Below are 27821 nucleotides of genomic sequence, written 5' to 3'. Positions count from 1 at the left end.
GCCTATTGGGATTATCTGTTGTAACAAATAAAGCCACTCATTTGAAAAACTCAGTTCCAAACATTACAGTTTATTACACAGAAAGTAATGACTCTCACTATGAAAATGAGGGCACTGAAGCAATACTACTGTGACAATATTTCATTTATGGACAAAAATACCTTTAAAAGAGGTCTCTGGAAAGTTTCCAGCAAAAAAGTTTGAAAGAGGACTGCATTTTGCAATACCGTTCGGTGCAGCTGGAAATCATTACAAGGGGAAGTGATAAACAAAAGAAATAAAATTTCCAAACTACTTACAGTTAAGAACAATTTAACTCGTTCTAGTTGCTAATGGGGCATATTTAAAATGTAAATAAAATAAGTAAAAAGCAATGTACCTTTTAAGACTAAAGAAATTACAAAGGATGTTAATTTTTTAAAGTTATCATGTTAAGAAAACATGATGGAATCAGACAGATAATTGAAAAATTACTTACTAATTATCAAGATGTCTTCATCCCCAAAAGGTCTAAGAGGACATTAATGGGTAAGTATTTTGTTCTAGATAAATATTTCTACAAAATGGGCTTTCAAAGTCCACATTAGAGTCCCACAAGCTGAGACACATCCCTCTCAAGTTAGACTATCAGAGCGGAAGTCCAGGGTCCGAGGTAATGTTTGCGTGTCACAAAGGAGCAGCCGTCTACTGCCCAGGAACCAGTGTTCACATCCAGTCACTTGATCTCCATAGCTGGGCTGCTCTGTAGACTCTCCTGTGCAGGACACGTCACCAAGGAGTCTGGTCTGGTCAGCTTTAGCCTTCTGCCAGTTTTACCGCAAAATACACTCTCAAATTCCTAAAATCGAGACATGACCATCAATGTACTGTATGCACAGATATGAAAACTGCTATTTTCAAAAACACAAAAGGTTGACATTAAGAACTAAACTACATCAAAACATATAGTTAAGGTGTCACAAACATATGTCACATCTTGTAAGGGGATAAACATGGGGATTCAAACACTTTCCTCGGTTACCTTTACATGCATTTTTATTTCATTTTCCAATAGATTCTCAAAAGGTCAGACCATATTGTAAACCCTTCTGATATTCAAAAATGCATCTGTAATTTTATATTTTCATTGTGGGAACACAGACATAAACTCTACTGTTTTAACCATTTGTAAGTGTGCAATTCAGTAGCATTAAATATGTTCACACTCTTGTGCAAACCATCACCACTCTCCATTTCCAGAACTTTCCACCACCCCACACAGATCCCGTGTACCATTACGCACCCCTCCCGCCAGGGGCATTTACAGTCCCCGCCCCCCCTGTTGCTATGTGCTCAGTACTGGGCATGGCGATGGCCAGACTGAGGTGACTCCCCAGTATACTGGCTGTGGGTCAAGTTAATGCTGCTCTACCTCTAAACGCTTTAGAAAAGGCCTCAGTCTCAAGAAAAGGCTATATCAGTCTCAAGCTCACAAAAGGAGAAGGCAGGTGCAATCAGACAACTCGAGGCTCATAGGCCTCCAGGAAACAAAAGATACAGGTCTGTGAGGTGCAGAAGGCGCAAAGTCCCGCAGGCCGCAGCTTGGGCCCGCTCACCAACATGCAGCTTTGCATGTCGTGAGAACTTAACACTGTTACAACTTCGGCAGAGAATTTTTTTCCATATAAAGTTTTTTATGTAATGTACAATACTGAATAATCTTAATTGGTTTAATATTTCTCCCTGAGATGCCCCAGGAGTCTTCTGGAAAACAGTCAGTTAGAGAAGGAAACTTATTACAACCTGTTATCAATAACAGCTCAATATTCCAGGAAAACTTTGCTCCCTTAACAGAGAGAGAAAGCCCACATCGAGTCTTGCACCACCTTACTTTTAATAGCAAACTTCATTTACTTAATTCAATTCAGTCTAATCTGAGCCCATTTTGACCACATGTAAAACACTTTCCTTAAGGTTCCTTTTCCACAAACCTTCCACCACTTTCTGTATCCATGTTAGTTTGTCCTTTATTTTTGCCCATTCAGAAACAACAAGCTCTGGGACAAAACTATTCTCCCTTTAACCCCTGAACAAAGATATTTCCATTCTTTATATCTTCCTCTCACTGAGAGTGAATATCCTACTTTCTTTACATATCGAAATGCTTCCCTTGTTACTTTTAGTAGCTTAATTGCGTATGTATTACAATTTTAACCCTTAAAAATTTTAATCTCTAGTGAAAACCAAGAAGCAAGTAATTGAACTGTTCTTTACATCAGCATGGTTTCATTGGCAAACTTAAGAACACATTCTGTAACCTCTAAAAGCATATATTTTCCTATGATACAATTTTTTGATTTAATGTGGTACAGGACATGTGTCTAATAAGCCCAAATAACTTTTTTTTTTCTCTCAGGAGACAAAAGGTGAACTTAGACTTGTCTAGCAATCAATGTTCCAGTCTTTTGTCTTAATGAAAAATGACTTAGACCTTTAATGAATTTCTGTCACACAACTTAGTTTAGCAAAACTAGTTTCAAGTTATCAAAAATCTGGAAAAACTAATAGATAATTATTCCTAAAGAGTTCAACTGAAAGCCTTTAACCCATTTATCTCTATTTTATTATTTATGATAATATTATACAGACATTATCCATCCAGAGATCACATAGCTTGTCTTTCAATACAAAATTTATCAGTTTATAACTATTATCCCATTTTCTATCTCTATTATAAAACTGTCCTAAGCTGCATAATAGTAGCAAAACTTAGGTATCCATTAGCAAGCCATCTTTTCCCTAAATCTACAGAGAATTATGGCTAGGCCATATTACAAAGGGAAATCATTTTTTGTACATTTTATTGGTTTGTGACTAAAAGCAGTCCAATTCTGGAGAATGTACCCCAAAAGGCTGCATTTGAGAAATGAGCTTGAGTTCCCATGGCTGGTACCCTTACACACAAGACAAATGCAGACACACATACATATAGAACAAGATTCCCGCAGGACAAAAGCAAAAGGTGGAGTCCAAGAATTCCTTAAAGTTCCCAACGGCTTCCTGTTTTAACAACAAACAAAATGCAAATAAAAAGATAGGAAATCGTGACCACCAGTGTCATGGCAACTCACCCAGCAAACATAAAACTTTATAACAGTTGGGATAAGCTGAATTTACTTGATTTTAAAAAGGCTCTTTCTCTCTTCCCTCTGTGATTTGTAGTTCTACTAATTAACCCACAACTAAAGTCACAGGCAATGTGAGTTGTGTCTTCATTTCAAGAACATGATAAGAGTTATAACTTCAGGGTTTCTCGTAGGAATATTTTGATCTCTGAGGGTCATGATACTGAGAAAATATCTAAGCCAGTTTTCTCTGATAAGCAAAAAAGAACCAGTTTTAGAATTTCAAAAGTTTCATCTTAACCAATTTTCTCTAGATTTTGAATGAAGAATGTTGTGGCCATGTGGTGTTTAAAAAAAAAATCACTTTTTATAGAAGCATAGTTGAACACCTACCAGTTTTGTAAAATACACCCTAGACTACAAGATAGAACAGAGCACTGATCACTCATACTTAATTATTCATGGCCAGTGTTGTCAAATACCAAGCAAACAAACAAGTCAAGGCAAACCTGTCTCTCAAGGCTCAAGTTCCCTAGTCTCAAAAGAGGGCGTTCCTAACCAGTGGCCATCAGAGACAAAGCCACATGACCAAGCCTTACTTAGTCCAAAAGGGAAAATCCCAATCAATGCTCCGCTGCAGCTGACGTCAACATGATAGGGAAGAATACTGTGGTGTCACCACACATCAGTTCCATTACTTACCAAAGATGTCTCAACCCACCAATGTGAGCACCTTGTTTTCCTCTACCAGAAAAACCAGTGCCATGGGCCAAGGACGCCTCGTCGGTGGCAAGGGCCTGGAGCTGCCCCTGAGACAAAGATGCTCAGGCATCTGCTGGACAGGATCCATCTGGGTCACCGAAACTGTCACTGAACCAAATCTGGGTCCACTCGCCTATGCACAGTAAAACCAATTTACTGACACAAGGGTGTGGTGAAGGAAAGTGCGGTGTTTGTTGCAGGTACCAAACAAGGAGTTCAGATCTTCTAAGCATTAACACTGATCACTGGACAAGCCTAAGTTCACCTTCTTTCATCTTCTTTGAGAAAAAAAACTAAAGATGCTCGGGCTTACTAGACACATGTCCTGTAGCACATTGAGTTGAAAAGTTGTAGGAAAATGAATGCTTTTAGAGGTTACAGAATGTGTTTGTATGTTTGCCAATCAAAACATGCTGATGTAAGTGAAGTGCAAGTTGCTCAGTCATGTCCGACTCTTTGTGATCCCCATGGACTATATATAGTGTCCGTGGAATTCTCCAGGCCAGAATACTGGAGTGGGTAGCCTTTCCCTTTTCCAGGGGATTTTCCCAACCCAGGGATCAAACCCAGGTCTCCCGCATTGCAGGCGGATTCTTTACCAGCTGAGCCACGAGGGAAGCCCAGGAATCCTGGAGTGGGTAGCCTATCCCTTCTCCAGGGGATCTTCCCAACCCAGGGATCAAACCGGGGTCTCCTGCGTTGCAGGCAGATTCTTTACCAACAGAGCTATCAGGGAAGCCCATGCTGATGTAAAGAACAGTTCAATTACTTGCTTCTTGGTTTTCACTAGAGATTAAAGATTTTAAGGGTTAAAATTGTAATACATATGTAATTAAGCTTCTAAAAGTAGTAAGGGAAGGATTTCAATATGTAAAGCAAGTAAGATATACACTGTTGGTGAGAGAAGATATAAAAAATGGAAAAACCTTTGTTCAGGGGGTAAAGGGAGAATAGTTTTGTCCCAGGGCCTGTGGTCTCTGGATGGGAAAAAATAAAGGACAAGCTAACATGGATACAGAAAGTGATGAAGGTTTGTGGAAAAGGAACCTTAAGGAAAGAGTTTTGCATGTGGTCAAGATGGGCTCAGATTAGACTGAACTGAATTAAGTAAATGAAGTTTGCTATTAAAAGTAAGCTGGTGCAAGACTTGATGTGGTTTTCTCTGTTAAGGGAGCAGTTTTCCTGGAATATTGAGCTGCTTTTGATAACAGGTTGTAAGTTTCCTTCTCTAGCTGACTCTGAGTTTTCCAGAAGACTCCTGAGGTATCTCAGGGAGGAAATATTAAACTAATTGACATTCTTTAGTATGTTAAATTACATGAAAAATATTATACGGAAAAAATTCTCTGATGTTGTCACAGAGTATAACTAATCATGACGTGTAACACTGCACATATGTGAGCAGAGCCAAGTTTGGTTTGTTAACAATTTTTGGTGACCCAGATGGGATTTCCATTGCATCTGGGTGCCAAAATCTGTTACTAAACAGAATTTGGGTCCACTCACCTGCACACAGTAAAGCCAATCTACTGACACTGGTTGTGGTGAAGGGAAGTGCAGCATTTATTGCAGGGGCCACAACAAGAAATTCAGGTCATTTGAGCATAAGCCACCCAGACGCCTTGTTTGGCACCTGCAATAAATGCTGCACCTTTCTTTCACCACAACCGGTGTCAGTAGATTGGCTTTACTATGTGTGGGCGAGTGGACCCAAATTCCGTTCAGTGACTTTCAACATCATCAACTAAAAAACAGTAAGGAAAATAGCAAAGGGAGCCACTGCATATTAAAAGATATTTAAGAGCTATGAACCAAACACAGTGTTTGGATACTGACTCAAATAAGTCAACTGTAAAACAACAGTTGTGAGCCAGAGAAATCTGGACAGGGATTGAGATTAAGGAAGATGATGATGATGCGGTTGTGCTTTTAAGCAGCACTTTCCTTTTTAGAGATACATTTGCGAATGAAGTGATGTGACATCTGGAAACACTTTAAAATAATTTGGTGAGGGTGGGAGGATGGGGATGAATCTGTGAAACGAAGTTATGCCTGAGGCTGCGCTGAAGGACACAGGAGTTCATTATTCCAGGCTCTCCATTTTTGTGCGTGTATGCATTTCTTTTTTCTTTTTTTTTTAAGAACAGCATTCTTACACAATTAAGTCTAGGTTTATATATTTTTATTGTGGTAAAATATATATAACATAAAACTTGCCATTTTTACCATTCAAAAGTGTAAAATTCAGTGGTTTAAGTACACTCAGAAACTTGTGTAACCATTGTCACTATTTCCAGAACTTTCTCATCTTTCCAAAGTGAAACTCTGTCCCCATTAAATACTAACTCCCCATCCACCTCCCCCAGCCTCTGGCACCATTCTACGTTTTGACTCTATGAATCGGATGACTTCATTAAGTGGAATCATACAGTATTTGTATTTTTGTGTTTGTCTTTTCTCACTCAGCATCCTATTTCTGAAGTCCATTCATGTTGTGAGGCATGTGTCAGAACTTCATTCCTCTTCGTGGCTGAATAGTATTCCATCGGCTGTTTTTCCATTCGCCTGTTGACTGGATTATCTCCACCACTCGGATTGTTTCCATCTTCTGGTGATGGTGAATAATGTGGCTATGAACACCGGTATACAAGTACCTGTTCAAGTCCCTGCTTTTCTACTCTCATGGGTATCTACAATACCCAGAAGTGGTACTGCTGGATTATATGGTAATTCTATGTTTAACTTTTTGAAGAACCACCAGCTGTACCATTTTACATTCTCACCAGCAATCCCAAAGTTTTCTATTTCTCCACATCCTCACAAACACTTGTTATTTTGTTTTGTAATAGCCACACCTAATGGGTGGCAAAGACCCAGATGCTGGGAAAGATTGAAGGCAGGAGAAGGGGACAACAGAGGACAAGATGGTTGGATGGTATCACCGACTCAATGGACATGAGTTTGAGCAAGCTCCAGGAGATAGTGAAGGACAGGGAAGCCTGGCATGCTGCAGTCAATGGGGTTGCAAAGAGTTGGACACGACTAAGCAACTGAACACCACCACCACCACTTAATGGGTGTGAACTAGTATCTCATATCCATTAAAGTGCTTTTGACCTGCATTTCCCTGATCATTAGTGATGCTGAGCATCTTTTCATCTATTTACTGGCCATTTGCTCATCTTCCTTGGAGAAATGTCTATTCAGGTCCTTTGCCCATTTTTGAATCGTGTCGTCTTTTTGCTGCTGGACTACAGTAGATTTAAACTTAATTCATGACCATGAAGGGAAGTGTAAGCACTGTGTCTGCTGCCACTGCACTACCTTCTGGGTCATCTGGAGCTGCTGGAGTGCCCCACCTGACCAAGTGGTGACCAAGATGGCCAGCCCGACCAAGGTCATCTGCCATCTGCAACAACCACCTACGCTCAGAGGCTATATCTGTACATAAACATACTCTAATTTTCTTCCCAATATTTAAAATATTTTCAGTGGATCTTAATATAAAATGAAACATGGTTTGATCATTTTCTGTATTCTGACACCCCTAGCCCAACTATAAAATATTTGTCTATATTTGAGAAGGTAGAGTTTACCTTTGAGAATAACTATACTGAAGTCATCATTTCTCAGATGAAAGAAAAGTTCTTCAAGAGATTTTCTAAACAACCTTCACACAATGAGCAGACTACCTCTGGGCAGCCATCTTTATTTTCAATAGTTCTGCCGGAAGTAGAGTTCAGGTGTAGCTCAATCCAGACTCTCACACGGCCCCTGGGACTTGACTAGTGGGGACTTGGAGGGACAGTGAGAGAGGGAGACAGGTGGACATCTGCCCTCACGTGCACCAAAGGTAAACTACCACTCTGGCTGGCTCAGTCAGCATCTATTTCAACAAAGCCTGATTGAAACATTTGAGCTCTAAGGGGTTTTTACAACTCATCAGACTCCTTGAAATGATATCTGGTCAGACTTGATATTCACATTACATTTGTAAGTAGGAGAATGCCAATCATAAAATCTGTATTTTTAGTAAGAAAAAGAAAGATTGTTACAGTTACACGTCAAGAAATTTTATCAGAAAGTTAGGAAGGGGAAGAAAACTGGTGTCATACATACAGAGAGAGGAGAGACTTAAAGGCAAAAGGTTAATGAAATCAAGAGGGGTGACAAACCCCAGGGCCCAGGTGGGAGGGGGTGCCCCAACACTCAGCTGCATGAGAGCCCCAAAGAGACAGGACAGGTGCATCACAGTGGGAAATGCCACGCAGGCTCTCGGAACAACACGTATAACAGACAAGAGAGGACAAAAAAGGCCTGAACCATATTTTGTAACCTTGACCTAATACACATACAGAATTCACCAAACAGAGAATGCTTGTATTTTCCAAATAAACACAGAATTTTAAAAAAATTTTTACTACATATGCGGTCACAATGGAAGTCTCAGCAAGCTGTTAAAAACTGCCATCTTTACAGATCAGAATGTGAGAAATAGGAGCAATAGATAAAATACTGTTCTTAAAAAGCAGAGTCTTAGACTTCCCTGGTGATCCAGAAAGGACTGCGGGATGAGATGTATACTGAAATAATCTTGGCAAATTACTTAAGACTTTTATGTATTTTACCTTTAGGAACAAAAATGTTCATGTAAGTGGGAGGAGGGATGTCACTAAGGAAACAGTAACAACACAAAGGTTTAGGATTTTCCAGTCTAATTCTCCCCAAAATTGCTACTGGTATCACTTCAGCCTGTTTTTTGATGGTTCCTGTAATCCCACCCAGAAACAATTTACAAACTCAATGTAACTAAATTTCAGAAATATTCAGGAAAAAAAAGAAATATTCAGGAAACCTAATACACACAAAAATACGTTTTAATCTATTTAATCTTTGAGTATGGAGACAGTTAAGTTCTTTTAATTGTTGTAAACACCATCATCATATTTGAATCCATCATATGAATAATAATTCACCACTTACAAGGTACACAGAGCCAACCATTAAGTTCATTTTTTAAATATAAAAGCTTTATTTTATTACAATAAACCAAGTATATTGCTAAAAAGTAATGTTAAAAAATAACCAGAATAACCACATTATAAATAACCATAAATGATCCAATTAGCACAAATCTAACAAAGGTATGGCTTTAAAAGGCAATTAAAAATATACAATGAAAATAAGGAACTTGATGAAATTACAAAACTCCCAAGATGGAAACGCACATGGAAAAGAAATGGAGAAACTCACAGGAAAGGAACTGGAGAAGACAAACTCTCAGCACTCAGCCTGAGAGGCTGGCTGTGGGGGGGTCATGCTCAGGCCCCCAGGATCTAGACACAGGAGGCTCTTTCTAAAATGGTTCTAAAATGGCTCCCTGCTTATTACACCAATGCCAGCTCAGTTCTCTAATTAGACTTATGCTCGGTCAACAGCAGGACAACAGCTGGGGCCAGGAGCAAAACCAGGGTGCTCTCCATTAACTACGTGCCCCCACCTCAAGTTCTGAGGGTACCTGGACCCAAGGCCCCCAAGGCAGAGCACAGGAGCCACTGCCGGGCACATTCTCTCATCTGAAACCCCAAGGAAGGGGGTCCCACCGGGAGCTCTCAGGGTATCAGTGGCTCCTCAGCCCAAACAGACAGGGTCAAAGTTGAGGTACTTGCTCTACCAAGAAACTGAGATGCTTGCCACAGGCCCCCACATAGTCCTCCATCACCCAGGCCAAAGGGTCTCTCTGCTCTGCCTTCTCAACACGTTTGATAACCAGATTGTTTGATTATTTTTGACACTGAATTGCGTCTTTTTGTTTCTATTTGTGCTTTATCCCTTTCACAACAATTTCTGAGGGCAAAAATTCACACCCTACAGGCCAGTCTTTGAAACCCCACTGAGCCCCCAAACAATTCACTGTACAGAGCAGGTGTCTCCCTGCTAGCTGACCACTGACAATGCAGGCTTACGCTCTGAGGTTAGTGGACAAACCCAGGCTGTGCTTCGTACTTTGATAAAAGATGATGCCATCATTAACAAGCAGGGCGCATTACTCACACTGGACTCGGTATCTGATATTAAAGTCCAGGAAACAAAGGACAGTTTGGGACATCTTCGACGAAAAGGATAAATAGCAATACTGATCCATTTACGGGATTGAAAGTCTCCCGGCCTAGATACTAACCTTTTTAAGAGAATCTCCGTGCCTCTCCTGAATGTATTTCAGGAATGCTGTGGTCCACTGCAGAGTCGTGGCCTTGTCGGTCTCGGCGTTGCAAAATGGGACTAAAAGGTTCAACTCGTCACAGCAAATGCGGATTCTGCGCCTATGGTCAAAACACAAATTAATCACATTGAAAAGCTGATGCAGAACAAGGGAACAAAGTGTGTGCCTATGTTCCTCAAGGAATTAGCTCCCAGCTTGGCCGTTGAGAACTAAGAGCAGCTTCTCCCCAACCAGGCTCCCCTCTGCAGCACCAGGTCCCCTTGGGGTCCAACTCAGCCTTGTCGTTCTCCCTGGAGAGTCTCCCCTCTTTACTTCTGGGGTACATGCAAGGGCCAGCTCCAAGCCTCTAGAGCAAGGATGGACCCAAAGCCCCCAAACCAGAAGCAAAACTGTGTATGTGCTTCTTCTGGGCAGAATGTTCTTTCACTCAACAGGCATTCACCTGCCTGCTAGGTGCCAAGGAGCTCACACAAGCTAGGATTCATAGCACTCATTCTTCAAGAGGTCCCAGTTCATTTAGGACACAGACTACCAGCCAGTTAATGTCCCCAAACCTGGTCTTTTTAGAGATGATTTACATAACTGGAGCCTTACTCTTAGACCATTTTCAACTTTCATGTATTACATTCAGTGCTACACGAGCTGATGGGGAACACCTTATACAATATGGCCCTTGTTGCTCATCTTCCCTTGTGTACACTCAAAATTTAAGGGAAACTTTGTAAGGTAGTCACAGTGGGAATTCACTAGATGCTCTGTAACCGCAGGCACCAGGCCCAACATCTCAGCTTGTTTGATGCTGGCGTCCTACTTCAAACACCTATTACATACACGAGGAACTTAGGAGGAGGAGACGAGAACAAGAAGAAGGTTGTTAAACTAGGAAATGGCAGAGGAAGAATTCAAACCTTCACTGTCAACAGGCAGTAGTAAGTAAAAGGCTTTTTGTCAGATGGTAGGTACTCAGTAAATGTTTATTAAATACATGTCAGAGTGGGAACAATGCCCATTATAATTCACAGTGAGTTATGTGTGGACACAAATTTGGGGAAGGTGTCTAGCTGCCTAGCTTTAATATTTCTCTTTAAAAAGAAATAAACTGCCTTAGTCCAACACTGTACGTTCAGAGATGAATATATGTCTTGCTCAGTGTTCTAGTTCCTGAGCCTAAAACAGAAACTGGTACAGTACTCAACAAATGACTAAGTTATATAACTATACGTGAGGGAATCATCATGTAAAAACCCAGCTGCAATGGAAAATTGCAAAAACCACCTTTGGATCTATGCAGAACAGCACAAATAAAATCAACAGATAAAACAACTCACATAAGCTGTAACCTCCTCCTTCTCCAACATTCTTAGAAGAACCCAGCAAACTGAGTGACTCAGTGACCAGTGACCCTGGCCGGCACCTTGAAACTCAGATTTGGGGGATCCCACCACCACCAGTCACCACTCTGTGACTAAGCCGGGGGTGCAAACAACATGGCTTGTTTGCACCAAGCCGTGGCATGTCAAATACCAGCTTTCCTTCTGGGGGTCTGGGATCTGGCTGTGGCCAATAAGGGAGGCCCCCCACAATCAGCCCCCTACTAGTAGGATCCCAGGGCCCCAAGTCTCTCAACAGCTCTCCTGGCTGGGGACACACTCCCATGGCTGGGGGCTGACAGGCATCCTGAGTGGCTCCACTGGGAGGGGTTCCTGGGAGCTGGTGCCTGGTCCCCCGGCCATCCCCCCACACGCCAGTGCTGGCTCTGCTGGGTTCTTTGTTCAAAATAGACCAGAGCCACGAGTGTTCCCAGTGAATCATCAAGCCTGGGGGTCGTAGTGAGTACTCTCAACTCACAAAACACAGTGGCTGCTGACTCCTGCCGGCTCTCTCTCCCTTTGAATACAGAAATGGCTACACCACCGTTTTCTACAAAAGGCTGCCTGCCACCAGCACTGCCCGCCACCTGCTTGGCATCTGAGACAACCCTATGCTGCTGATGTTCAGGCCTTACCTTCGGTCTCTTTCCATGCGGTTGTGCCTCTCCCTGCGTTGGGACCGGCCCCCCTGCGGCCCGCTCTGGGTCTGCTCACCGAGGGTGGCCTGGGAAGACTCTGCTGACTGCCAAGCACCCTGTGTCACCGTGGAGCCTTCGCCCACGTTCTGAATCTCTCCAAGGGCTCTTCGTTCTACGTTTGTGTCCAACTGACGTACCCTACTCCGATTCCTCTTATTTATGGCTTGTTTACATAGCGCTTCTTCTTTGCAAAAGAAGGAAAAAGTGGTACTTTAATTTTTCAGTTCTTAACTTATCCTCGTAAACACTGAATATATTTTTCAGTATTTTCAATCCAAGATGTAAACATGAATGGGTAAGGAGCACACAGAACCGAACAGGAAGCCTCAGAAATTCCACAGGGGCAGCTGGCACAGAGCTCCAGGTTTCAAACTATAAAACTGAACATAAACTAAATTAAAACACACTGAATATTATGTGATCAACAGAGCTTGTCAAAGGTCTCTCTTTTAAATCAAGAGGCATTTGTCATCTCTGAATAGAGAAACCAAGAAGCTGTTTGATTTTCCTGATATTCAGGATGGAATCTGGGTTTTTTTTTAAACCCAGAAATATTTTCTCCAAAGGATTTTCTTGATATGCAATTATCCTAAAATGACAACTGATACTATAACTGCAATGCTCAGAAGAGGACAAAACCTAAGTGGTTTAGGGTTAAACATGCCCTCACCTTACAAATGAGATTCCCTCCCCCTACAAAACCAGTAATCACATCATAGCTGTGACTTGTGCTATGGAAACATGTCAATTTCCCATCAAACAGGGGTCTAACTAATACAAGTGGTGATGAGCATTCCCAAGGTGCCATACAAAGCCAAATCTTCTACAGTGACAGAATTGCCGAACACAAATTTCAGAATGGGGATAACTTTTTAAAGACATAGAGGGGAATTCACAAGTATTGGTGATGTTTTGTTTCTTAAGCTGAACAGTCAGTACAGAAATTATTTTAATATTAACCTTTGTACCTTACAAATGTTAACGTATACTTTCAGATACAACGTCACAATGACCAGGAAAAATTAATCACTGATGTGGGAGAAAGCAGGAGCACTCCATCACTATCCTGTCTCCATCAGCTCTCAGAAAGCACATTGTGTGAGCTGTATTATTGTTGGATAACTTGAAAAAGAATGTTTCCCAGGAAAAATGGATTGAGAGTTAACATCAAAGGTAAGCAAAATTTGTCTTCAGCAGTTTCTTTATGTCTAAAATTTTCTGAATCACCTTATGGCCTCTTGCTCCCAACTCAATCCTTTGCCCATCTGCAGACTGTCCCCACCAGGGCTTCCCAGGTGGTGCTACTGGTAAAGTATCCGCCTGCAATGCAGGAGACGTGGGTTCGATCCCTGGGTCAGGAAGATCCCCTAGAGAAGGAAATGGCAACCTGCTCCAGTATTCTTGTCTGGGAAATCCCATGGACAGAGGAGCCTGATGGACTACAGTCCATGGAATCGTAAAGAGTCGGACACGACTGAACGACTAAACCACCACCAGACTGTCCCCTAAAATCTCTGAGTGGATTTCAGATTCATGCCTCATTCATGAAGTATGAAATAAAAAAATAAAAACTTTACATCTGTCAGCAACTTGAAGGTAACGAAAAATGTACATAAGTCTATCATTTTTCTGTTTAAAGAGGTTACTGTTAAGAAAAACCAGCCTCTAAACTGAATATTTCCAGGCCAAGTATAAACTCGATGTTCAAAACTGGTATGAATGTTCAAAGTGAGGTGACTAAAGCAGAGGGAGGGAAGGCTTCCTAAAATGCAAGGAGACTTCCAAGATTATTTCGTATGTTTATAAACCACCTCCCCCTTCAACTACCCATGGCCAAAAAAACCCGCCCAACATCAAGGGCAAAGCTCAGGTAGGTAGAGAAAGCATCTGCCAGCTTCTGCCTTATCACTTACCTCCTACTTTAATCCAAACCTGCTCAGGCAAAGCTTTGTTTCTACTACCCAAAGTCTGCTTAGTGGATTCAATTTCTTGCTGATAACAGAAAGAAAATGCTCTTGGCAATCCAATATCCTGATGCTTGGCAGTTTCAAGTATAGAACATGAGTTACTAGAACTCTGGAGAAAATGAAGCAATAAGAAGTTTATCAACATGCAACAATCTCCTCTCTATGCACAAATAAAATGCACTTTAACAGAAATAACACCAAAACTATTCATATGAACTTGAAGAACTTTTAAGGATTTTTAAATATCCCCGAACCACATAAATACTCTTGATTTTTAAAATGTTATTGTGCTTAATGAAAGGGAAAAAAAAAAATCCTTGGGACCTAACTAAAATACAATTTATCCTTTTAATACAAAAGAGCAAAGCTTTACAAATTATTTTCCCTACCTGTGTTTGTGAAATATTAGAATTTCCATTAGTAGAGCAAGCATTTGTAGTAAACAGAGGGTATGTAAATTGCAAAGCAGTAGTTGCAGCAGCAGTTTTATTTTTCACTAATGTTGTACATTTGTTTTGTTGTTGATGAAGAGGAACATTCATTAGTTCGGATGGATGGCGAATAAGAGTTACCAGACTGCCAAGACAAAAGAAACCCAGAAACACGTGAAGTGTGTGTGGCGGGTAAGTTTCCTGAAACACCACAATCACTTACTATCACACTCCCGTGGTTAACATTAGATTTTCTAGATAACAGATCGAATCTGTTACCATGAAAGGCCCTTCATCATGGAAATCTCTATAAAACAATTATCCACTAGTGTTGTAGGGGACAAGTTCAAACTGTCTTCCTCACAATGCAAGGTGAAGCTGTGTGTCATCTTTCGGTTACAACTCCCTTCCCATGCCACTTCTGCCACCAATCTCTGGTGGTTATTATTATTATTATTATTTTTGCCATCCTCCAAAATCTGAAGACTATGGGCAAAATGGGGGGAAAACTACAGGGTGGGGAGAGTCAGAAAACAGAAGACACTCCAGCAGATAGGCTACTCCCCTCCAGTAGCCGCTGGGAGAGTGCCTGTGAGCTGGCAGTCTGGCTGCAGGATGAAGCTGCTTTTCACTCAAAGCCTCACAACGTGACCTCTCTCCTTCCACAGGCTGTATCTGCACAGCGTGAGGTCAGCCTAAGCCTGAGTCAATGCAAGGGGAAGCGGAAGCCTTTCCTGACATTTAGGTAGGCGATCTGGGGAAAAGCCTTGATCCTCAGGAGCATCTGTGCACTTAACTCATCTCTCTTCCATGTGCAGACGCAGACAGAGTGCACACCGTAAAGGAAATGCTGTGGGGCGTGAACGCAACACCTGCTCACTCTGCCTGCACAGCGCACACAATGTCTCAGGTCGGCCCCAGGCCCTCCGAGGCGTGCTCCCCGTTATGCTGCAAGCTGCACGGGGGCCGCTGGCCTCTCACGTGACCCTGGTCTACACCCAGACGGAGGCTGATGCTTCTCTGCACCGGACCCTGGTCTACACCCGCACCCGACCGGGCCCGCTCCCCGGGGGATGCACCCACTTGTTGAGCGCCACGCCGGGCTCCGGGGGCTCCGCGCCACGCGGGGCGGGCGGGGTCTCGGCAGGGATGCTGTTGAAGCGGTCCTCCAGGCGGACGCGCACCGCCGACTTGGCCCGCGCCTCGGGCGCGCCCTCCGCGTTCTCCTTGCCGGCGCCGTCGGGCGCCTTGGGCCGGGGTGCGCCCGGGCCCTGGCCGTCGGCGCCCGGCGTCTTCTCGGCGGCGGGAGCCGCGCCCGCCTCGCTCAGCAGCATCATGCGCAGCTCCTGGAAGTCGATGTGGCCCAGGCACTGGTTGGCGCCTGCGAAGCCGCCGTCGGCCAGCGCGGGCGGGCACAGCACCGGGTACACGGGCGGCGCGCCCCCCGCCGCCGCCGCTGCCGCGCCCCCCGCCGCCGCGAAGCCTCCCGCCGTCGCGCCGGGCGCCGCCGCCGCCAGGAAGGCCGAGTTGAGGCGCGTCTCGAGCTCGCCGTCGGCCGCCGCCGCCTCCATGTGCGAGTAGAGAATGTGCTGCAGTTGCGTGTACTCGATCTCCGTCATCTCCACCAGGCTCAGGTCGGTGGTCGTGAAGCTCAGCCCCGCCTCGCCCAGCGCAGCGTCCGCGCCCTCGGGGCCCGCCGGCCCGCCCGCCTGCGGCGGCTCCCGCGGCCCGGGGCCCGACATGCCGGCGCCAACGGCGTGGGGCGCGCGGGCGGGCCGGCGGGGCCAGGCCGGGCGGGCGGAGGCGCGGAAACCGCCGGCCTCAGCGCGCCTGCGCCGCCAGCCCGCAACGGCAGCCCCTCCCGGGCGCGGCCCAGCCCCGGCCCCGCGGACCCGCCCCGCGGCTCGGCCGCGCCAACCGCCCGCCCCGCCCCGCCCCCGCCGCGGCTCCACCCCCCGGGCTGCGCGCGCAGGTAGAGGGCGCGAAGGGGGCGGGGCGGAGCCGCCTGGGTCCAGAGTCCGCGGGGCCGGGCCGCCTGGGTCCGCGTGTCCGCGAGTCGAGACCCCTGTAGTCCGGTGTCGCGGGAGCAGACTGCCCGGGGCCTGGCCGGGTATCGGGGCGCAGGTGCCTCTCGAAGCAACGCACCTCCTTGAGTTCACGGATCCACGGGGTTCCGTGCGGGTAGCCCCTTCTCGGGACACGAGGGTTCCGTGCGTCCGAACAGCAAACACGTGAGACAGCGGCCCAAAGTACAGATGTGACGAGGCAGTCTGTGCCTAGTTGAAAGTTAGGCACACGCGGTGCCCGGTTTCGTCCTAGAACAGGCAGCGCTCCTGTAATCAATGCACGCCGCGAATGCTGGCCAGTGGTGAGTGTGGTGCACATGCCACATAGGTTCATCCTTTTAAAGTGTGCCCTTGGGAGGCAGTGTATTCACATCCCATCACCACCATCCCATCACCACCACCATCACATCCCAACGTCACCATGTTCTAGGTTCAGAACATTTTCACCCCAGAGAACCCCATACCCATTAGCACTCCCTACCCACTAACCTCCTTTCTGTCCTTGTGGGTTTGCTAACCCTGGGCCTGTCTTTTAAGGTGTAGGTGCTGTGTCCACCTCTCACCCCCACCTCACTCAGTGGTTGTTTTCTGTAGGGGAACCAGGTAGTTCAAGGACAGGCCTGTGCCTGAGGCACAGTTTTCTTCCACCAGGCTGTCAATCTTGTGCTCATTCCATCAGAGCTCAGATGGCTGTCTTTGGAGTGCCATTCATTTCTTCTGTAGTATCTCTTCTTTGGACAATATAAGATCGTCCTATGCATTTGTTGTGATAGTTTGCTTTTTTTTTCCCCACTTAGTATGTCCCCAGTAGGGAAATGATGGACTCAATAAAAGATATCAGGACATTTGATTAATCATATAGAGAAAAAATTAGAACGCTTTCCCCCACAACAGCATAATAATTAGTTTCAGATCATTGAAATACAAAATTATACAACCAATAAGTATACAGGATGATATCAATAAAATATTTGAGACAATTCTAAGCATGACACCAACACAGACCGTAATGTGCACAGACTTGCCCTGGCGATCTTGTTTAAAAGCAGATTCTAATTCAGCAGGCCTGGGTAGGTCCCAGAATGCCCCCTTTCTAGGGAGCCTCCAGCTGATGTGTGTGCCTCTGATCAGTGGACCCCACTCTGAGTAGCAGAATCACAGAGTACGCTGAAATTTACAGTGTTTAAAAGAGAAAATAAAGATTATATTCAACTTGGCTTTTCATTTACCAGAAATAAAGATCACTGGCACCTACAGTGTTTTTTGTGTTTCTTGATTTGCATGGATTCCTTGAAAATAGCAGTTTCTGAGCCTTCTTTTATTTAGACATGAAACATGAGAATGATCTGGCTTTAGTGAAGCTTATTTTATAAATCAAATGTGAAGAAAATATCAAACATGCTTTCTTCAGACTCTAAATGTGGCTCCCAACAGTTCTGGTCTAGCCCTCCAGGGCAGCCCTCCTTAGCCGGGGAGTCAGGCAGAGCCAGGGGAAGCAGGTCAGGGTAGGACAAAGCCCACCCCCAACACTTGGCTCCCCTGAGCCAAAAGTAGGCCCCTATCCCAAACATGCCAAAAAAAAAAAAAAAGTAAACAGCATCATGGAGTGATGCCAAAGGCTGCCTTTTGAGGCCAGGAGGGGCCACCCTGTGGCCAGGCTATCCTGTGGGGACCTGCGGCAGCCGGCCGGGCTGCGTTTCTAGCAGCCCCTCTCCTGTGTGTTTGAGGTCGGGGGGTCAGCAGAGACAGTTCTGCACAAGACCTGGAGGCCAGAAGAGGAGCTACAGCCTCACAGATTTTTCTACTCAGAGGTCACGCCCTGGGGGCACACATGTGAAGATCCCCCTCTTGGGGACAGCAGCTCCACCCGCTGTTCCACCTCCTATGGGCCCACTCAGCCTCTCTCGAGCCCAGTGTGCCTCTAAGCCTTACGACACAGTGCCCAGCTTCTCAGGCCGGACCGTCAAGGCTGGGGGTGCAGAGAAACGTAGGAGAGAGGCCAGTTCTTCCTCGGGGAACCTGACCTGTCCTCACCCCATTCTCCACACCCTTCCCTCGGCCGGTCCTGCCTATCCAGCTCCCACAGCCAAGCTAAGCCTGCAGACCAAGCCCTGATGTGTCTCCCTGTCCCTGTCTCTCTGTCTTTCCCGCTCTGCCTCCCTGTGTCCCCCTGACCCAGATAACGAAGTGACAGTGAAACCCACAGCTCCAAGTCTGCATGTTGTGTGCCGTGCATCTTGTTGCTGTGACTTGTGGGTTTCATTCACTCCTTAAGGAGTAAGATGATTGGAGAAATCTTTGTTAGAGACGTGATTTTAATCAGCTGCTTAGGAGAATTTGCAGAGTCTGACAGGACTGAGCAACTAGTACTGAGTAATATGTGTTGTCACATGACCTGGGCCTGTGACGTGTGTTCCTTGAAGCAGCTTGGGAGAAATTGATTAAATATTTTTTTGACTGATTACTAAATATGTGCAAAAATTAATTGTTAAGTATTTAATTTTGTGTTTAAGTGTTTGATACTATCTTTAAATATTTCTAAAAATACTGTTTAATAGATTGATAGGAGTAAGGAATAGGACAACGTAACAAAATACAAGTTTCCCTCTGCTTTCTCGAAGGTTCCTCATCTGTTAAAGTATCAATAAACTACACACACAAGGAAAGACAAACCAAAGGAAAATTTAAAGCCACTAACTGGGACTTCCAAGGAAATGAATGTGTCAGCCCACCAGGTGAAAAGACCAACAGTTCCATGACAATGGGCAGGTGGCCTGCAGGATCAGACCAGCAGAGGCAGTGAGAGGGCTGAGGCTATAGTTAAAAAGTAAAGTGAAGTCACTCAGTCGTGTCCGACTCTGTGACCCCATGGACTGTAGCCTACCAGGCTCCTCTGGCCATGGGATTTTCCAGGCAAGAGCACTGGAGTGGGTTGCCATTTCCTTCTCCAGGGGATCTTCCCAACCCAGGGATCGAACCCAGGTCTCCTGCATTGCAGGCAGATACTTTACCATCTGAGCCACCAGGGAAGTCAAGAGGCAAGCCACCAGGGAGGCTATAGTTAAAAACTGCAAAATCACAACACGTTAAAGGCAGCCCGAGGTGGACCCGCGCTGGAGAGAATCAGCCCCGAGTGTCCAGGGCTCGGTGGAGAGATTTCAGGACTGGTCTGGAAAAGGTTCAATGGAGTAGGATGCCAGAGCCCTGGCCATGCTGGGGTTTCCTGACCCAGTCGATCACATGGTGAAGAGAAGGAAGCAGCAAAGGGACCCAAGGCTTCTCTCCCTTGCTCCCACCCCCTCCTTCTTCCCCGCTCTGTGTTCTTTAAACAAAAGGAAAGTGTTCCTTTACTACTTACATGATGACAGATGTCTATGCGGAGCCAGTCCATCATCACAGATGAAAGGATGCTCGTGGTCCAGGGGAGAGGTGTGACCTCCTCAGCTGAGCTGCCTTTCAGGCTTGAGCTGCTTTCTTTTTGTTCCTGACGTGCAATGTGTGTGTGTGTGTGTATGTGTGTGTGTGTCCATGTGCATGTGTGTACAGGCAGGAGCTAGGTCTCACCCAGCAGTGGCCAGCCCAGCATAGTCTTCCTGTGGGTCTGGGTGTCACTCACAGTCAAGGTCATGAGAGCAAACAGCCTCCAGAGCTGCCATGGGACAGGACCCTCTGGCCCCCAAATGCCTCCGCCCCGCTGCCATGCCCACCACCGTGCTGTGTCTGCCTCCTGTCCCCTCTGGCGTGTCCTAAGCAGAGTCCTGCAGCTGATGGCCTTGGACTGGGGCCATGCTCTCACTGGACGCACGTGGCTCCCCCTGGCAGCTGGGCCTCAATCCACCCCTACGTTGGCTAAAGGGCACCTGGGTGGTTTGCTGGTTTGGGCGATCGTGAATGTGTATCACTAAAAATATTCAGGTTCTCGCACTCTTGGGGTGCCATTGCCCCCCTGGGAGCACATGCTTTGGGGTGAATGTAGAGGGACATGGCTGGTTTGCATGGACTACAGTGACAAGCCACTGATTGGAAACTGGCAGCTCTTCTTTGGGGGTGCTGCCTTCCCTCTACACTGTCCTGCATCCTCGTCAGCACTTGCCACCATCAGCTTTCTGACTCACGCCATGTAACTTTCCTGGGGTGGTGTCCATGGTGGCTGAATTCCTCTTCTTTTTACTGATACCCTGATTGCTCTGTTGCAGCCAGGGCTGGCTGTGTGCCCACCTGGCCGAGGTCAAACCAGATATTTTAAAGGGGGGACACTGGCTTCCTCCTACAATAGTGAAGGGATGATGTGATGGTTCCAAAGGCAGCCTACTTGCAAACAAGAGGACAAGTCATGAACAGAGGATGGCAGCACGGGGGACCCTCAGTGACATCATAAGTCAGTCCACCTGCCCGGGCTGCCTGTCCCACACCTTCATGTGTTGCTTGAAGATGCAAAAACCTCTGTACCTCCTTGGTGATCCCCGCCTGAGCACCAGCAACACGGGTACAGGAAAAGGCCAGAGACACTGCAAGGAACACGTGCCTCTGGACGGCGGCACCTGGGGAATCTTGGTTTCCCTGGGACACCTCTCGTTGCCCCCATTCCATGAACATGTGGGACACCACACATCTCCAGGGAGCACACATTCTCTGGGAAGGAGAAGCTTGAAATCTTCTGAACAATGTGAAAAATGAAATTGAGGCTTTCGATGAATACTTGATGTCTTTGGGAATCACCCAGGGTATAAGAAGTGAAAAAAGATACAAGAATGTATACAATCCTGATGGTGTAAAAGAAAAATCGAGGGAAAAGAGATTAAGGGAAAAGGCACACAACCAGTGACCTGTTGGGTGGGAAGATGTGGGTGGTCTCAGTGGGTCTCCCCTTTCTTAAGTGTCTGACAGGAAGCAGGCTTCACAATCATTCGAAACCTGGAGTTCTGATCCCCATCTTGAGGGACCCGGGTTGCGGCTGGGGATCGTACCCCGGGGCACCTGCTTCCCCCAGCCCTGCCCAGCGTCTGACCTGCAGCACTCGGGCTTCTCTCTCTGGCAGGACTCGCCGAGGTCAGGCTAGCGCCATGGGTTCTCCACAGATGAGCGGCCTCCTTCGTGGGCCATTGTGTGTCAGCGGGCCTGATGCGTTTCCAAGATGGCAGAGGTGGCAGTGGCCCCAAGCTGGGGCCCCTGCACTCACCCCTGGTTTCTCGTGTGTTCAGCTGGTCAGTAACCGATGGTCAGTTACTGACTCTTGAGCCCACAGGGTGGAGTCTGTCCTGCCCAAGGGACGTTTTCTGGGTGTCTTGGTTCACAGCAGGATGATGGGTGCACGAGCCTTGTTAAGAAGCCAAATGCTGGTGCCAGGGTCACCAGGTTGAGGCCAGTCATGCAGCTCAAGTTCAAGGGTAAGACCCACAGCTTCGTCCTCTCCTCCCAGTGGAGGCTGTTTTCCTGACCTGAAAGCATCGCATGTCCCTCCCTCCCACTTCACCACTCTCCCCACCATTTATTCCACCCTGCATGGCGCCTGGCCCACCTGCTTTGCCTCACCACATGCTCCCTACCAACCTGCCAGCCAGCCCGATGCACCTTTAAGCCCCAAGTCAGCAACTGGGACTCTGGGTGCCTGCCGATCCTGCAAGGGACCCGCGTCGACGGCCTGTCCCCAGACCCCATGTCCCTGTCATCCCTGATCGTGCTTCTCTGTCTTTCCCTTTGTGGCCTCAGACTTCCTGCTGGATGTGGGGACCCGCACTGGAACTGTGCCCTAATGGGGGTGCATCTGGGAAGGGTCTTCAGGCCAAAGGCACCCCCTGCCCACAACACACTGACCCACAGGAAGTAGGGAGCCGAGATGTCCTGTCCAGACCTGACTTTCCAACGCGATGCCACATAAGACAGAAAAACTTTCTGTAGATGTTTATTCTACTTCATGTAACAAAGCTATGAAGTTCCATGTTTAAATGTACAGTGATATAATACTTTGCAATATAAAATACAATTTACAGAAATTTCTATCAAGTAAACCTAAAGAAACACACTTGATTTTTTACATTTGGTTGTATTTAAATTAGAAAATTTTTGTTTTACATGTAAAAAAAAAAAAAACCTTCACATCACATTAGATGTCGGAACTCGTCACCACTTTAATGTAACTTAACCTACTGACAGGGTTCTGTAACACCCACAAATCACCCCAAACTGCTAAGTTCTCAATGTTCTCGCAGCTTAAATGTTTGTGCTAGAAAGGGAAGAATCTGTAGTGATGTACAATGGAATAGACTCCAAAGGACAAAGGAAATTCTCTAACTTTACGTTTGCAAAATTAAGTTTATGAAAATATAAAAAAAATTATGAAAGTGTATTTTATACAGTCAAATAAATTAGCAAGTTTTCCTCTACTTTCCACTTCAGAAGTACTTGGAAACACAGGACGAGAAGCAGCTTACTGTGCTTCATGGTGAAAAGCATTCTAATTTGCAGTTTTTGAGCTAACAGCGCTATTTTCACCTCAGGCTTTATACAAATATTGTTCCATTTCAACAACAAATGCTGAGATTTATCACCTGACAAGGACAGCAGTGTGGAGCTAGTGCACTTTTCCTGGGACATAAGAAAGAACTGCTCAGGTGGTAAAGTTCAACCAAAACACTGTTCCTGATTATTCAAGTCAAAGAACGCCCCCCCACCCCACCCTACCCCACCCCACCCTTTAAATTACACTTAATTGATTTATTTCCTTTCTTTAAACTGGTAAAATTTAAATCTTTTAAACTAAATGTTATTTAAAATTCAACAGTTTCTATTCAGATGTTGCTTTTAATCATGTTTTTTGGGAAAGAAAAAGTGTAAGACAATACATAAAAACTGAGCAAAACTAAGAAATGTTTTGTTTCCTGGTTGAAATTTGTAATTCAAATTTGTGACGAGAGAAAGATGCATCTGTTAAGTTTGGCATTTCTCAACCATCCACAGGTTAGCTGACAGCTATGCACAGAAACCCATGGCCACCAGGTCCAAACCCTGTAAAAACAGACTCTGGAAACAGCCACACCTCTGGAAACAGACACACAGGTGAGATGTCAGGAAAGGTATGGGCCTAACAGCCACTAAACTCCCTCAGAATTTACAACAGTCAAGTTATTAGAAAAGATAACTTTATAATCTGAAAAAGCAATATGCTTTTGTAGGTACGTTCCCATTTCAGTACATTTAAATGGAAATGTTAAGAGTTCTTAGTTTTTTGTTTCTAAAAAAGCATCGGAATTGTAAAGGTGTGAAATTTTGTAAGAAACCATTATACACAAAATTACAGTAATATTTCAAGTCCATAAGGTTCTATTTGCGCATGAGCCCGCAGTTCTTTCCAAGACCATCTGCTCAGCAGGGAGTGCCGCTCCCGCGGGGCCCTAGGTCTGAGCAGTGGGGGCGGCAGCCCGAGGGGTCTCCGTCTTGGGGTCCCGGGGCCGCTCAGGGCTCCGGCTGCGGTCCCTGCGGCGCTCCCGCTCTCGGGCCTTGTCGCGGTCGCGGTCCCTGCTGCGGGACCTCTCCCTGTCGCGCCTGCGGTCGCGGTCCCGGTTGCGGCTCCGCTCTCGGCCACGGTCCCACTCACGCCCCTTGTCCCTGCCCCCGTTCCGCTCGCGGCTCCTGTCCCAGTCGCGGCCAGCGTCCTTGTCACGGTGGCGGTCCCAGTCTCGACCACGGTCCCAGTCCCGCTCACGGCTCCAGGTCCGGCCACGCTCCCGCTCCCAGGGCTTCCCACGTTCCCTCTCGCGCCGCCGGTCGTCGAGGGCCCGGCCTGAGCGGCTGTCAGGCAGCGGGGCCTCGGGCTCCTCTGGGGCCTTGTCGCGGGGCCGCCCCTCGAAGGCCGGGCCTCTGTACTCGTGGCCCCGGCCCCCCTCGCGGAAGTCGGCCTCTGGGCCCTGGGCCTGAGCAGCAGACGGTGCAGGAGGGTGGCTGGGCAGCTCCAGCAGCGGCCTGGGTGCCGGCTTGGGGCCAGGGGCAGCTGGGCCCTGGAAGTGGAAGCGGGGGGGCACCGGCTCACTCTTCTCCGGGAATGGGGCAGCCCCCCGGGGCCCCCCAAAGGGCAGGGGTGCAGGTGCCCTCTGGCCGGAGAACCGGGGCGGCGAGTGGACCCGCTGCTCTTCAAACTGCTGAGGCTGCATCCCCCTGGGTCCGGGCACGAAGCCAGGCGCTTGGCCTCTGGGGCCTTCGAACTGCCCAGGGTGCGGCCCCCTTGGGCCCACAAAGTGGCCGGGTGGGGGTCCTCGCTGACCCCCGAACTGAGAGGGAGGAGGGCCGCCTCGGGGTCCCTTAAACTGCGACAGCAGAGGCCTCCTCTGGCCTCCAAACTGGAACGGCGTGGCACCCCGGCCTCCTGGGAATGGGGCCTGCTCAGGTCCCTCGCACGGGGCAGGGCCACCTGAGGCCTCGCCGTACAGGGCGTCTGGGTACTCTCTCTTCTCCCCATGGGCGTCCTTGCGCTCTTCCAATGGAGGCGGCCCTGCTCCCCTGGGTCCGCCCAGGTGGGATGGGGAGGGGCCCCTGCCATCCCCATAGGGAGGTGGCCCATGTGGCCCTGAGAACAGGGAAGGGATGGGCCCCTTCTGAGGCCCGAATCTGGCCGGCGGAGGCCCTCCTCTTGGCCCATCATTATTAGCATTCTCTTCTGGGAACGGAGGAACTGGCCCCCGAGGAGCTGGGAAACTGGGGCCGTGAAGGCCCGACATCCCGAAAGCACGCGGTGTGGGCTCCCTCTGGCCCTGAAACTGGGGTGGAGGTCCCCCTTTCTGTGCCAAGGGGGGAAACACACTGGCTCCCTCGCCTGGCCTGGCCTGGGGCTCTCTGTCTCCTTCAGTGTCAGTGGCCAGGGTGTCACTTTTCTCGGCAAACTGAGCATTTCTCGGGTCATCGTACTGGGAGGAGCCCATCGGGTTCTCCTGAGACGCATACATGGGCCCCGAGAAACCAGGAGGGGGGAAGGCCTGGCCCTCGCTCTGCGGAGGGTAGAGAGGCTGGAAGGAGGTGCCCGGTGGTGTGGGCAGTAGTACCTTCCGGGCAGGTCTGGCCACAGCGTCCAGGCCGGCCATGCTCTCTGGCCCGAGGCTTTCTGAGGGCTCACGCGGGGGACCATCCTGTTTGGCCGGCAGTGGGGCCTCTTCACCCGGAGCCCACGGCAGAGGGGCCGACTCAGTTTCCTCCTGGGCTGGCAGCATCCCCGGGCCAGCAGGGGCCCCTCCAGATGCTTCTCTGGCCGGCGGGGCCCTCAGTGCAGCCTCACTCTCATTGCTCTCCACGGCCAACCGCCGGGCCTGCCTGGGATCCCGGCTCAGCCGCGCCTCGGCGCTTGGGCCAGGGGCCTGGCTGGTGGCGGAGGCCGCAGCCGGCTTGACCACAGCCTGCGGTTCCTGCGGGAACAGCTCAGTCTTGGGCAGTGTGGCCTTCGGAGGTGGTGACATGAGTGCATCTGACACGGAGAAGTGGGCCATGGAGGCCCCGACGGCGGCCCGCTGCTGCCTGAGTGCCTCTTCCTGCTCTTCCACCTGCCGCTTCTGCTCCTCAATCTGCTTGTTGAGCTCTTCAATCATCTTCTGCTGCTCCACCAAGGAGGGGGCAGAGAGGCCAGGCCCGCCACGTGTGTCGACACACATTCTGTTGGGCAAGTCATCGATGGTCACTTTGGCTTCCTCTAAGATTGTCTCGTCCTCGGGGTCGTAGGCCACCTCCTCCCGCTCAGCTGCCTCGGGGGCCTCTTCCGCGTCCTGGTGCCTGGCCCGGTCACCGGGCGGAGTGTCCAGGGCTCTCTCGGGACCGTACTCTTCCTCAGGGTCATACGGCCTATCGTCCTCCTCCTCCTCCAGGGCTCTGTCTTTGGAAAGTTGACCGAACTGCTGGACGATGGGGTCCAGCAGGGGTGCTGCCGTCAGCCCCGCATCGGTCTTGGCTTTGGAGTCCTGGTGGGGGGCTGCGGCCAACTCCACAGGCTCTTTGGAGAGGGGGTCAAACGACTTCTTCTTCCCAAAGAGAGTCTGCAGGATGTGTTCCAGGGGCGAGGCGGTCTTTGAAGTTGAAGAGACAGAGGAAGCGGCTGCTGGAGCTGCTGCCGCTGTCCCAGATAGTGCTGTGGCTCCTGGTTTGAGGGACGACAGTATTTTCAACATGGAAGACGAGCCTGGCGCCCCAGGTGCTTCTGGAGGAGGGGGTGGGGGTGGGGGAGAGCCCGGGGGCGTGGCGCTAACAGCCGTGTCCCCTGGGCAGAGCTGGTACTTGGGGGGCCTCTTCTCTGGCGGCAGGGCAGCAGGCACTTTGGGATGGACAGGCTCCACTTCGTCCTGTGTCAGCAGGCGAGCCCGCTTCTCCTCCGTCTTGTCTAGCTCCCCAGCGCCTAAGGGCCGCTTTGTTTTCTGACAGATCACTAACCCGAGGATTATGTTTGGACGCGGTGACTCGAGACCTAAAAAACAAGAGTTGTGATAATGTGAGAATCGAAATCAGCCTTTGTCTTTGAGAGGTAAGCTTTACTACGGGCAGGGAGGGGGAGGAGATTCTGTGGCAAGATAAAATCAAGTGTTTGGAGAGTTACTATGACAGACGCAGACTGCACCGGGACCGCGCTGCACACTTGCCCGGCCTGACGCCCCACAACCCATGAACAGAGGGCCTGATTCACAGACACGTTCATCCCAGTGGCTGGAATTCTACAGGTTTCCGATTACACGCAATGCTGAGACAGAAGCACCCGCCCCTGACCGTAAATATACTAGGAATGAAGCCTGTATGGACCACAATGTTTTCTAAAATTCTGAGCTCTGTTCTTTTGTCTCTTGCTACAAGTCAGGAGGGTAGCACCCTCTTTTGACTTTAACTTATGAGCTGCAATATATAAATTAAGCTATTTTATATTAATGTTAAAGATTCAATTAGGGACCAATTCTACAACTCAATTACAATAATCAATATAGCACACAGCATTCCATTAAGTTCATCACTTACCTGTGTCAAAAATTACAATAGGAAAAATGACGCTGACTGAAAGGGCTAAAATAAACATTCTTTCAGGTTTAGAAAGAAACTCAATGACCAGTAACTTATCAAGAGCTACGTAATGCTCAGGTCTTTGTCAACAGAGGACATGGGCCTTAAAGCGCACAGGTGTTCAGGACAGGAGCAGTGATGGACAGGCCACATGGAAAACATGCTGAGAATTTCAGAAAGAGCA

The 27821-nt window shown here is 47.9% G+C and overlaps 2 protein-coding genes across 12 annotated transcripts in view; both read right to left on the bottom strand.

The window, feature by feature from the left end:
- Positions 1–58: 58 nt before the first annotated feature.
- TCFL5 (transcription factor like 5) lies at positions 59–16297 on the bottom strand. 7 transcript variants are annotated; one of them, XM_061126862.1, is made up of 6 exons: positions 15639–16297; positions 14514–14700; positions 14071–14233; positions 12095–12341; positions 10048–10189; positions 59–838 (listed from the first exon to the last, which is right to left on the bottom strand). In XM_061126862.1, the coding sequence occupies exons 1-6, from the start codon at positions 16295–16297 to the stop codon at positions 716–718; spliced, it is 1521 nt and encodes a 506-aa protein (XP_060982845.1). In that variant the 3' UTR covers positions 59–715. The 7 variants fall into 7 exon arrangements, 6 of the variants coding, with proteins under 6 accessions (XP_060982845.1, XP_060982846.1, XP_060982844.1 ...); XM_061126863.1 differs by having other exon boundaries at positions 12095–12338; XM_061126861.1 differs by lacking the exon at positions 59–838 and adding an exon at positions 6032–6496 and having other exon boundaries at positions 12095–12338.
- A 6432-nt stretch (positions 16298–22729) lies between these two features.
- The window catches only part of DIDO1 (death inducer-obliterator 1), a 49214-nt gene continuing 44122 nt past the window's right edge, over positions 22730–27821 (bottom strand). For 4 of the 5 annotated variants that reach the window (XM_061126855.1, XM_061126857.1, XM_061126854.1 and 1 more), the window contains exon 17: positions 22730–27056. In XM_061126855.1, coding sequence (XP_060982838.1) covers positions 24013–27056 — 3044 coding nt within the window. In that variant the 3' untranslated portion in view covers positions 22730–24012. The remainder of the gene's footprint in view (positions 27057–27821) is intronic. The other variant, XR_009690090.1, reaches the window with a different exon arrangement.

This window comes from Dama dama, chromosome 23 (assembly GCF_033118175.1).
Source record: "Dama dama isolate Ldn47 chromosome 23, ASM3311817v1, whole genome shotgun sequence".
NCBI classification, from domain to species: Eukaryota; Metazoa; Chordata; class Mammalia; order Artiodactyla; family Cervidae; genus Dama; species Dama dama.
Note: the sequence above shows the minus strand (reverse complement) of the source record. Positions and strands in the feature narration are given on the sequence as shown.

Coding starts and splice junctions, on each gene's coding strand:
- TCFL5 (XM_061126861.1), bottom strand. CDS start 16,297: ATGTCGGGCCCCGGGCCGCGGGAGCCGCCGCAGGCGGGCGGGCCGGCG. Junction 14,701..15,638: donor CCCGGCGTGGCGCTCAACAA/GTGGGTGCATCC, acceptor TTGTCTTGGCAG/TCTGGTAACTCTTATTCGCC. Junction 6,497..10,047: donor ACGGAGATTCTCTTAAAAAG/GTTAGTATCTAG, acceptor CGGTGTTCATAG/CCACATTATTCACCATCACC.